The 12213-nt window shown below is 39.3% G+C and overlaps 1 protein-coding gene across 2 annotated transcripts in view; it reads right to left on the reverse strand.

The window, feature by feature from the left end:
- Window positions 1–973: 973 nt before the first annotated feature.
- The window catches only part of kdm4b (lysine (K)-specific demethylase 4B), a 46322-nt gene continuing 35082 nt past the window's right edge, over window positions 974–12213 (reverse strand). For both annotated transcript variants that reach the window (XM_083911650.1, XM_083911649.1), the window contains exons 17-22: window positions 11771–11879; window positions 8121–8309; window positions 6297–6473; window positions 5607–5726; window positions 3466–3558; window positions 974–2643 (exon numbers count right to left, since the gene is read on the reverse strand). In XM_083911650.1, coding sequence (XP_083767776.1) covers window positions 2221–2643; window positions 3466–3558; window positions 5607–5726; window positions 6297–6473; window positions 8121–8309; window positions 11771–11879 — 1111 coding nt within the window. In that variant the 3' untranslated portion in view covers window positions 974–2220. The remainder of the gene's footprint in view (window positions 2644–3465; window positions 3559–5606; window positions 5727–6296; window positions 6474–8120; window positions 8310–11770; window positions 11880–12213) is intronic.

A 12213-nucleotide genomic window follows, 5' to 3' on the forward strand; every position in this document is an offset into this window, starting at 1 on the left:
AAATAACTCCTCAGAAATCACAACTTGTTTTTATAACGTGTTGTTGCTAATAGATGGATTTTTTTTTCTTTTTAATCTTTGAACAGACCCAATAATATTTTTGTAATGCTATATATCAAAGCAGTCCCTCTAATATTTTAAATCTCTATTCGATTTTTGTGGATGATTATACATATTTATAAACAGTACTGCTTAATGTCGCAATTGGATTTGATTTATCTAATTTTGGATTAGACATTTCTCCATCACCAACTGAGAATTCAGACTTCAGTAAATTGCCTTTATCTCGGTACCACAATATACTGTAAATGTACATAGTGTTTTTATCCACACCGCCCATGCCTCGATATGACATCTGATAATCAGAAAGTATCAGAAGATACAGTACTGAAGGGACTTTTGTCATCCTAAATTAAAGGATTTTGACCCAGACTACTCTTTGAATCTCTGGGCTACTGAACACACAAAACACAGAAGAGCTGGTGACTAGCAACCCACTTTAATCCCTATGAAATAAAATAATCTTGATATCATTTGGATACAGGAACACATTTATGTCCCAACACTTAAGTTGTGGTGACAGAAAAACAGAAAGTAAAAATAAAAAAGGTATATGTGAGACATTTACACATTTGATGCACAATACACAAGGCCTGCGGTATGTACAAGGTGAAAGTGTTGGGAAACCCACTCATCAGTAGTTTAATGTTTGTCGGACCTCTGAAGCACAACATGGCCATATTTGGGAAGAGAAAGATACCAGTACAAATTGAGATATATGCCTGTGAAAATCTGTCAAAAATAAACTCATTGCTATTTTAGATTGGCTAGGTTTTTATGAATTCAATTGGGAAAATTAAGAGAGAAAGGGTAGAGTAATAGAAAAAGAAGACATTAATATACAATATTGACTGATACATACAATTTAAACCAAGAATGGTAAAACATATTTCCAGATTTTAGGGTTCCTACACACACATATATACATATACATATATATATATATATATATATATATATATATATATATATATATATATATATATATATATATATATATATATATATATATTCCTTTTTCCAAATATCAGACTTTCAACCTTTAAACTGACTCTATAGTTTTGGTCAGTTTATGTGCTAATAAGAGAAGATGACAGTAAACAAAGGTATCACTCATTATACTGGACAAACTGTTAACAGGAGCAATATGACAACACAAGCAACGGATATTCATGTGCCAGTTATGACTGAGGAATCATTTTTGGGCTCATCTGTACTTCTTTAACTGTGTGAAGACTTGGATTATAAAACAAAATTTATTTTTCACATGTAGGAACCCTGAGACAGTTTTGGGTGTGAAAAGTTGAGCTGCCAAATGACAGTTTTTCCTATGATGTCAATACATAAAGGGCTCATCTGTTAACTACCGTAACACATCTTCACAAAAATGCATTCAACATGTTTCTTCTTTTACAAATAATTAATTCAATATTTTACCAAGACATTTAAATACTGAGTTCCCCCTACAATACTTTTTTTTAACCCCATTCCCCACCCGTGTACCTCTTGCAATCTCCCAATAAAACATCTTACTGAAAATATCCTGCAGATGGACAATGTGACACTTTAGTTCCACCAAAACAGTTTCAAAGCCACGAGTGGCTGATCGAAAAATAGACATTTTTTTGCTGGTTTTTCGATTTAAAAAAGAAAAAAGTGAAGTCACCGGTGGGGCCTCAATGCTGAGAGACCGCCATAGTAATTAGCTTCCTGTACAAATTAAAATAGGAGTGTTATAGTTGGGAGAGTTATTGAACTAACGAGGTATGGAGTTGATACCACCCAGAGATGTTTTCATATTAAGATGGGGGAGAAAAGCACAGCAGCTGACCAAAAATTGAAAAACCCAAAAAGGCCTACAAAACACCAAATAATAACGTTAAAAAAGAAGAAAGAAAAAAAAAAAAGCTTTGTTTAGCTGCTGCTTCAGTGCAAACTAAAGCTCCACTGCAAATACATTAACTCAAAGATAGAAAAGTAACATGCATTAAAAGAGTGCTTTTGAGTCTTTTCCTGCTCCCAAGCCCAGAGCTCTCAGAGCCGGTGGAGGAAATGTTTTTGTCCATTAATACAGCACTCAGTAGAATCCACCTCCATTAGCTTACTTCCTATTGGCTCAGCCTCCACTGGCCGAGTATTAACATAGTGGAGTCATTTTTTTTAATACAGGGGTCCGGGACTAGTGTCCTGAGGGAAATGTGAATGGAGGAGGCTCTCCATGTAGGAAACGTCGACTGAAAAGGGGGTCGACTGCGGAGTCAGCGTGGGGTCCAAGGCCAGCGACGACTCCGTGAGAGCGTCAGTGAGGGCGACACTTGTGTCCATTGGGGTCTCAGTGTCCATTTGAATACCACTGGTTGGGACAGGGGCATCGTGTGGGGTTGTGGTGGGGTGTGGTAGAAGTTGTGAGGTTGGCAGTGTTTCAATACTGTGATGTTCTACTGCTGGCGCTGCTGATGGAGCTGTAGTTAAGGGGCAGACGGGGGTTTCAGCAGGCAGGGCTGAGTCTAATGGCAGGCAACGGCGTTTGGCTGCTTGGGCTTCATCTGCTGATGAAACCTGCTCCTGTGGTACAGGTATGGCCTGAAGACAGATACAAAATTAGACAGAGGAAACATTGGAATCATCAAGAATTTCTGACTGTGTCTATGAGTGCAAAACATTAACTGTCCGCCATTTTATGCAAGTTTTCAAATTGTATTGTGTGAAAATGTTTCCACTATATAACGCACTGAAAAATCCCACAGAAAGTTTTACTGCTCACTACTGAGTGTCCATTATACTGTATATGGAGTAGTGAATAAGGGTATATAGTATTCTGTCAAAAGCAGTTGTTTTCAGTTGGGCATTCCGTTGCTCGTAGAAACCACTACTGTTATAGTTCTGTCTGACTTATTCTTGGGGTTGTCACTGTAGAAACACTTACGGTTGAAACGACCGATAGCAGAAGTAGCAGTTAGCTTGTTGGTCCCAGTGGTCAACTACAGTGGCTAACTGCCAACAGTGAAAGTAATTCAACTTACATTTAGCAAATACTGCTTTGTGTTTTTTAACAGACATTTAAAAGGGGATAGTTCAGGTATTTGAAGTAGGGTTGTATGAGGAACAGTTAGTGTATTAAGTACTGGAGAAGCTGAGTACCGGCATGCGAGCTGGACAATGCACTCCTGAGGATGAAGGCATCAGCTCAACGGATATAAGACACATAAAGAAGGCGGACTAATAAATTAATAGCCCCCTTTTCTACACATTTTGGCCCAGAGACAAGCCTTTCTCTTCTGCGTGCAAAGTGTTGGACTATTTTAGTGTTGTTAAGCTTCCCTTTATTATTATCATCTCTGCAACCAATTCTTTAATCTACAGTGTCAACCAAGCCGAAAAGCAGAATTTCAGTAATGTACTCACCAGTCGGGCTCGGACTCTCTTCGGCAGTTCCTGGTCCAGCTGATGGATCTCTGAGTGTTTTAGTATCAGCTGACTCTGGTCCAGAAACTCAACCTGGGCAGATAAAACAAACCAATGGCTTTAGAAACTCCCATCTTGATTTGACTCCCACCAGTAGAGAGCACAGCTGGGCACACAGAGAAAAGTAAAAATACAATATCCAATACACTCACCTAAACCCAAAACAATTACTAAAGGCTACATCAGCAGGAAACTACATGGTTCACGTAGCAGAAGACGATATACATCCGTCAGTAGTTTAGAAAAGAGCAACAGGGTGGATAAGTGAGCAAAAATTAAAACTTGTACCCAGAAAGTCCCACATGGGATCTCAGCCATAACGAATCCCGAAAATGACCTTGACTGTGGCACTTTCACCCTGAAGTTGCTCATTGACTTGACAAGAACATCAACTAAGGGTTTAAAAAAAAAAGGGAAAAGAAAGGACAAGGTGAGGGTTGTGGCCCTGACTCAGTGACCAGCTGGAGGCTTGTTCGTAATTCCCTGCAACAGCGCTCCTCATCTCTAACAGGACTCTCCGTACACCCACAGGGTACACTCACAGTACACAGGCACACGAGGGAAGATATGACACTGATTTATTTTCATAAGAGGAACTCATTGGAAAAACAGACAAGAAACGAGGTTTGTGGTGCATTAACAGATCTGCCATCTGGGGAAGCAAGAACGAGAAAGTAAACAAGCGTGTCTCTCTAAGCTCACCTGCATACTGAATGCAAACAACACTCTGGACAGCTGCTCAATATTTTATACATTAAAGTATTTAACTCAAGTTTTTACACAGCATGAGCCAGACAGAGTTCAATAGCTTGATCCGCAACTGATATGTGGGTTACGAAGCAGCCTCCATGAACGATATCCCTGTTAACCTCCTCTGCTAGAGCATTCCTGCATCTGCGTATGCAAGTGACTTTCAAAATGGCCTCCCCCGACACCAGTCCCAGAATCATCATTTTCATTTCTGTTTTCCACTTCATAAGCACTCTGCATATTTGCCCCATAAAGTCCCCAGCATGCACCAGTGATGCTAAATCCCTCCACTTTTCTGCTTTGCTTTAATGCCACACTGTATCAAAATGCTCTGTGCCATAATCGACAAGGGCAGCCAAGCTTTTCACGCACTGATAAATATCAGAACCAGGGAACCAAACCAGAGGGCGGCAAAGAAACTAGATGGAGCACCCCGTTACCAAAAGTTAAATCACTTTAAGTCACTTTGCAGAAGACCTTCAGATGAAATATGTAACTGATAACATGGCTAACTGTTTTTTCTGTACCTCATCTTTGTAAAACTGTGATCAGAAGTTTTTTTTTTTTACAGTTTACAGGAAAAGTTCATGCGTTTACATAGGTGGAGGTTTGGAATTACAAACATTGCTTGCTTTGAGAAGCAGGAAAATGATTGGTAATGTTTTATGTTTTTTTAAAACACATTAACCAATCAACTGCACAATTTACAAATCTAAACTGTGATGTTTATTAACCTTTTTCCTTAGAACAACCATTTTCTAGCATTGCATAAACATGTCGACCCCTGAGTAAGTGACACATCTTATGGATATTTATTTCACATTATATTCAATGCATAGCAATAAAAGGTACAGAACAACTGATACATTGTAAAATAACACAAACTAGTAAAGCCAAAGCGATAACTACAGGAAGTTTGTGTAAAACAAGGGATTTGGATGCACTTTTAGCAGATATTTCCTGGGAATATTGCATAAGCAATGAGTTTTCCTGCTATTTTTACAATTGTTTTTCTCTCTGACACTGGGCCATTGTTCTTTTAGCTCTTCAGTTGTTTCAACTTTAAAACAACAGTTTCATTAGTTTACATGAAATGCAGAGATATAGGCCAATAGTACAAAGTTAGTAGTTAATAGTACAAAACAAAGTTGACTCACATCCCTTAAAATCAAGAAGGTCTCGCTAACTCTCTGTGAAGCTTTGGTGACTCTTAGTGTGGCCTGGTTGGGAACCAGTGCTCTGATTGACTGTGGAGTTTTGATCATGCACATTTTGGCAGGTTTAACTATAAATAAGCAAGGCTAATATCTAATAGTTGTGTTTTTCCTCACCTGGTAAAACTTGTGGGTGTGCTGCCTGACAAAGGAAGCGTTGACAACCTGACCTTCGGCCGTGGTGACCACAATCAACTCCCCCACCTCAGGAGGACCGGTACGCAGGCAGTCATGGCTCTGAAGGAGGAGGATTATAAATAAAACAGAATGTAGACAGAGAGGAAGAAGATGGAGAGGAGAAGAATATGTGGATGAAATGGAAAAATTACAATTAAGGGAGCTGCATGTGTCATTCTACTCAACACTTGTTTTTTAAAAATGCCGATGACTTACAATGAGTATTACAAAAAACTGACAGATTCAATATACAGTTTAAAAACCTTAAATAAAACATATTTTTGGCAGGATTTATATTGTTCAGTGAAATTTGATTAAAGACGTTCCACATTTACACAATGCAATATGTAAATGTTTTGTGATTTTGCAGTATTAGATTATAGTTCTTGCATGTTTTTACAAGTGAACTTAATCCTTTGAGGATTTAATGTTATTGCAGGTATGTTTGTTGTGAGTCATTAAAGGTTACTTGAATTCACATTTAGTCATTGTATTTTCACTTGCAAAATGGCTCTAGCTATATAACAGTTGCTAGGATATTTCCTCCTGGCTATAAAAAAGGAATTATATTTGTTGGTGTGATCTCTATAATTGTACATGGGTAGGTGTCAAAGCTGTAAGAACACTCACTAATATGTTTTCTGGGTGCAGGTTGTCGCAGTATGAGCCATCGTCAAAATTGACCTCGTAGAACGTCTGCGTTGCAATGCCGATGATGGTACAGTGGTAATACCAGCCATCACTGTTGCGACCAATCACCCTCTGGCCAAGGTTCAAAGGCTGCGGGCCTTTGGGTGCTGTTCGAGGCTGGTGGGAGACGAACCCAGAAAGATAATTCGAGGTTAAGACAGGATGAAACCAGTATGTATGTGCTCATCCAGCACATACTGCAATCAGCAGTCCTACATGGTCTCTCTTGAGAGACTGCAGTGGATAAATTATCCCAGCTCGGACAATAAAGTTCCCCAAATCACCATTTTAATTTGTTCCATTTAAGTTAAAAAAATCATACTCCTCAGTGATGAAGAGCACTTCTGATGAAAACGCTGGAGTCCAAGAAGTTTTGATGGGAAGAGATATTTATTCAGAAATCTTCATGATTACATGAAATAAATCAATGAGCCTTTCGTTGCTCAAGCGAACAGACTAAAGTTCATCTGTTGCACACTTAAATTTTTGTTTGTCAGACTCCCCGCCATCTACCAATCAGAGTGCTTCGTACATGTATCACGTTGAACCATCTTTTTGTGTGGTCAGCATTTCCTCATCCTTATATGGCCCCGGAGAGGCATACGTATATTAAACACTAGGAGACCATCCTCTCTCCAAGTATCCTCAGTTAGGCACAAACTGTGGGTGTGGGGTGCATCCTACTAGCTGAACCAGTTTTTGCTATAAAAAAAACAGGCTTTTACTATATATTGAATCAGAGTATCAAAAACAAATAAACCACAACAAGACGCACTGAAAGGTCCAGAAAGTCAGTGTGCACAGTGTGTCAGTGAATTATAGTTCAAAACCAAAATGACACTAAAACCTGAACTCTACAGTCAGATGCTTGTTATCCGTCTTTTCAAATTCTATACATTTTTAGACTCCAATTTCCAGACTTCTAGGAGGATTTTTTGTTCAATATTAAACATCTGCATACCAAGTCACAGTATAGTATGTCGAAAAAATAAAAAAAAAGTCAAAATATAATGCGTCCAAAAAATCTGTTAAATCAGTCACAGGGTAGCCTGTCTAAAGCTGTCATGGCATAATTTCTCTTTACTCTCACGAAGTCCAAGAATTGTGAATCAAGACTGTATAAAAAGGAGTGGACGTAGCCACCGTGACTTTACCCTGCTGTTCTGAAGCACTTCACTGGCACTTTGGCTGTTGACCTCTTGGTTTTTTGGGGTCCAGAAGTGACCAAATTTGGATCAGAGGGTGGAGCTATGGAGGAACAAGGGGTGGATCTGACTCACAACCCGAGGACACCACCTGCTTAATTGTCTGTTTTACTCCAATTGGGACCATAATTTACTAAATGAGCATCAAGCTCTTCATGCTCATTATGCTAATGAAGAAGACTTGAAACTAAAGATTGAGAAGACAAACAAACTTCGGAAAATGTTTACTGAGGTGATAAATCAAGTGAGAGGAGACTGACTCCACAAACTGTTAAGTTTTCTTAAGCTAGCATAATGAAAACAACGGTTGTATCCCCTAAAAAACACTTAACACACGAGAGACACACTGACCATTTAAAACAACGTAACACCTACTCATACAACATGACTAACAGTAAAAATTCAATGGAATTCTACCTTTTTGAAAAGAAAAAAAAAACAGTTTTAAGTAAGTTATACAGTATATCACATCTGAAATATTGGGTGATGAACTTGTGTTTTTTGATTTTACTAAACAAAATAAACTAACAGCTGACTATTTCTCTTGATTTGCACTCACCTTTGGAGCAGCCTTTTTATGCTTGTGGCAGGTGACGGACACCACGTAGGGCCAATCAGCTGGTGTCATGACTACACCGGCGATTTGGGCGCAAGTGACGTGGAAGGAGGTGGCACAGTTGTCATATGAGCACTGGATGCAGGCACCACGGTTCTTATTGGCAGTCTTGCCATGGCAGAACACGCACTTCTACAATGAAAACAGAAAATAAAGTCTTTGGTTGGGGATTCAGGTTGGACACAAATTCTCTTTGACCTCCAACTTTTATTCTTTATTTATTGCATTCTCTTTCATGGGCATTCAAGGATCACAGGGATGGTAAGTCAGTTCTCTGGTTCAGAAACTACTGGTTTCTTTCATTTCCAATGAATGTACATGCCTACTTTACTTCAAAGGAACAACATAGAAAGGTACTAGTAGCTGAGCAAATACCGGTGTTCACAATTACAGATCCTCCTCCGAAGCACATATCTCACTCTAGAGTTTCAGTGAACTTGCTGTCATACTGAGGCTGTTATTATAATAATATGAACCATGAAAAGATTGAAACTGACGAGGCATTGTCAAAAGTCTGGCCAGAATGAGCATCAAATTGTTTTACAATACTGATTTTATTCAGAAAGAAAGTTGGTAACTGACCTTCCTACAATTTATTTACAAACAAACCTTTCACTCTTCTACTCAAATTGAAGAAATTGTATCTTTTGAAAAAATGATGGTGGAAGAATCAGGAGTGTAACTATTTTCTCTCTAACATCTGAAATTCTGCCTGGTACTCTCATAAGTTTCTATTCATTAAAAACATAATGGATGTTTTCAGCCTTGCACAGAACATGTGTGTGTGCAGTCATCGATGTCAGTACAGTAGCATGGTGAGATTCTCTTCCAGCCTCCACTGACAATGTCAACACTTTTATAAAGAACAACTTGTTAATAACAGCTGCCTGAACGACCACTGTGACATTCAAAACATTTCTTTCCCTGCATTCTTTGTGGTGTCTTGCATCACTTGTTCAACTCCTACTCTTGCACAATCATACGAGGAATTTGCTATTCCACTTGAAGCACTTCCCTTTTCAAATCCCTTCAATCCATTCCCACATCCTGAGTGTGAAATTAGCAGCAGCCAACCAAATCTTTGCCTTTGGCTGGGAACCTGGTCTCGTCTCCACAGACACTTTTGACATGTGCCACCCTTCACCCACACACACACACACACACACACAACCCTGTGACCTTCATTCTTCATTTTCCAGTTACTTTAAACATTCAACCCTCCATGCCATCCACGCCCCCTTGTCTCTACACCCTCCTCATACCTTATTTGTTCCTCCATTCAGTAAAAACAGAAAGAACAAGGGAGAGAGAATGATGAATAAAAAAAAAAGAACAGCATGTGAAGGAATTTGGCCTGTCAAACTGACTTATCGTCTTAATACACCATCAGAAACATTATCTCCGTTCAAAATCATAATAACACATTTATCTCCTGAGAAATCACCTTCCGAGAAATACGCTTGATGAGAGAACAGTGAAATTAAATATGTTCAACTCGTGACAACGTGCTTCAATCTAACACACAGACTCAGCCTATTACCCCGACCGGTTTTGACAGCTGCCTCATTTTATGTGAATGCTATCTTTCTGTGTACTGGTGTTATTGTGATTATCTATCATCACACACTCTCGGTCTTCCCGATCCCTCACTCTCATCCCTCCTTCTCCGTCCTCCTCCTTTTGACAAATCACACCACAAGCAGCTGTAGCGCAGCGCAGCGCCGATCAATAAAAAATAAAAAAATTTTATTATAGTTGTCAATACTTCATTTTCGTACTGGCACTCAACAGAGCTGTGTGCCATTTCCCTGGCTGGTTAGGTTTATCGTTTTCACCCGCTGAAATCATAGGCAGTGACACCAGAGCAATGGAAAATAAATCATATGTCCATTTGTTTGTTTATACCACATCCCATCTTGCTGCCATTGTATGTACTTCAAATCTCCAATTCAAAATCAGTGACATTTCTTAACAAAACCTGGCAAATACCTTATTTATTTTGTTTTCACTATTTTATGCATTTAAAAGGTTCTGTACTAAACATTCAGAACATTAATATAGTCCCAAGCAAATACTTTTAATGTAAAGATATAGTGGAGTAATGGCGTCCTAAGCACACACATATGTGTGTGTGTGTGTGTGTGTGTGTGTGCTGGGTTTCTCTGATTGTTTCGATTGTCAGGGGGCCATGACAAAGTATCTGAATTTGACAAGTAGTGGGAACAATCTCAGAGAGCCGAATGGAGGCAATCCCAACCCACTTTTCAGTATTTTTGAGTACAGCCCCTTTTTATACTCCGTTGTACAATTTTTATATGTGTCTGATTTGGGCCCCGTCCTCTGGACAAAACACTACACTCCATTGCACATTAAATCTACCTTCTGAAAAAATATAAAAATGAAACTTCAAAATTATAACAGCAGTGGATTATTGAATCATTGCCATTTTTTAGGTTTGTGTGTTGTTGCATGTAACAGGAGAACAGACCTGGACTGGGAGGTGGAAAACTGTTTTAAAGATCTGATGATTTATTTAAGCGGCTTGCTTTTCCAAGCTTGAGGCGGTTTTCTTAAAAGAACAGAAATCACGGTGCCTCTAGGTGAAAGATGCAACTCTACCTTCGGGGAAGGTACATTTTTGAGGAATGCCATGTGTCACTGCGGCTGAGAAATTCTGAAATAACTGACAAAAACAGCCGTGTGAAATCTCTCCATCCCTGAAAAACAAATGTTCAAAGATGGAGTGAAAACACAGATTGCTGAACACGGTGCAATATTAACTGGTTTCCAAGGGTTCGTGTTCACATTTGATCAGCGCAGTCATCCAAATCATTAGACTGCAGAGCTTCTTCTCATGGCCTTTTAAGAAGAGACGGAGGAAACCTGCTTTGACAGCACTCAGATGCAAATGTCACCAAGCTTGTCTTTGATAGATTATTCAGAGAGAAGGGGAGGGAGAGAGGTGACATTATTTGTAGATTTGTGATAATGCACCAGCAAGCACTGCCGTTGCCTGTGAAGTGGGGTCATGTGAATGGAGGAAGAGCAGAGACTTGGAAAGGAGGAATGGAGCAAAAAGAAGGGAGGGAGGGGAAGAGAAATTGCCTCCTGCCCACGGGATCGATGCAGTTCATTTGGCGCAGTGAGAAATGACAGATGATTATTCAGACATTCCCCTCAGCAAATATGTTTTACCCCATGTCCTCAACAGCTCGCAAAAACACGATCTACCACCAGGGAACGAAGGAGGGTAACAGAAAGATCAACAGATACAGAAGCAGTGAGCAGGAAAGACAGGGATTCGCTTAAATTTGGAGTTAAAAGCATAGGAGTGGAAAAATGAGATCACACATTCTCCCAAAATGCTGTGACAGGACGAAAGAATTTAAACAGCTGCAGTGAGTAAGTTAGTAAGTTTCTTTAACGAAAGACAATGCTGATTGAGACTGGAAAGATAGCCTTGCTTGGGTTAAAAAGTTGAAAACAAACTCCTGCACGCTGTCTAACTTGCAAAGACACATTTATTAGCAACTTTTCAGTAGTAGACTTTCACTAAGGTCTTATGTAGGTACTTTGTGGCTGCCTGAACTTACCAGATTCTTACGTGTATCAGGAACTGCACTGACGTCAACTGGCTCCCTCTCAATGACATTGACAAAGCGAGCTTCAGCTACAGCGATGGCACAGATGACATGGACCCACCTGGTTAGAGAGAGAGCGACAGAGAAAGGCCATACAAACGTCAGGTTTTTGAAGATTCAGAGGTTGCACTACTACAAATACAAGGCTGATAACTGAATGCGAGGGTCGATTATTGTCAACTCTTGTGTGTTCAGAACTAGATTGAATTTGTTAGAAAATGTCTCATATATCATAATTCAAATCCCATTGTAACCATATGTAACCCACAGTATTTTCAAACCTAAGAAAAGGAAATGAAAAGTCAATAAAATTTAAATTATACTTCTGTCATAGTAATATTCTTTATTCTCTACTGAAGAATGACCTTTTTTTAAACCCCTTAATTGTTATTGAT

This window comes from Echiichthys vipera, assembly GCF_963691815.1.
Source record: "Echiichthys vipera genome assembly, chromosome: 3".
NCBI classification, from domain to species: Eukaryota; Metazoa; Chordata; class Actinopteri; order Perciformes; family Trachinidae; genus Echiichthys; species Echiichthys vipera.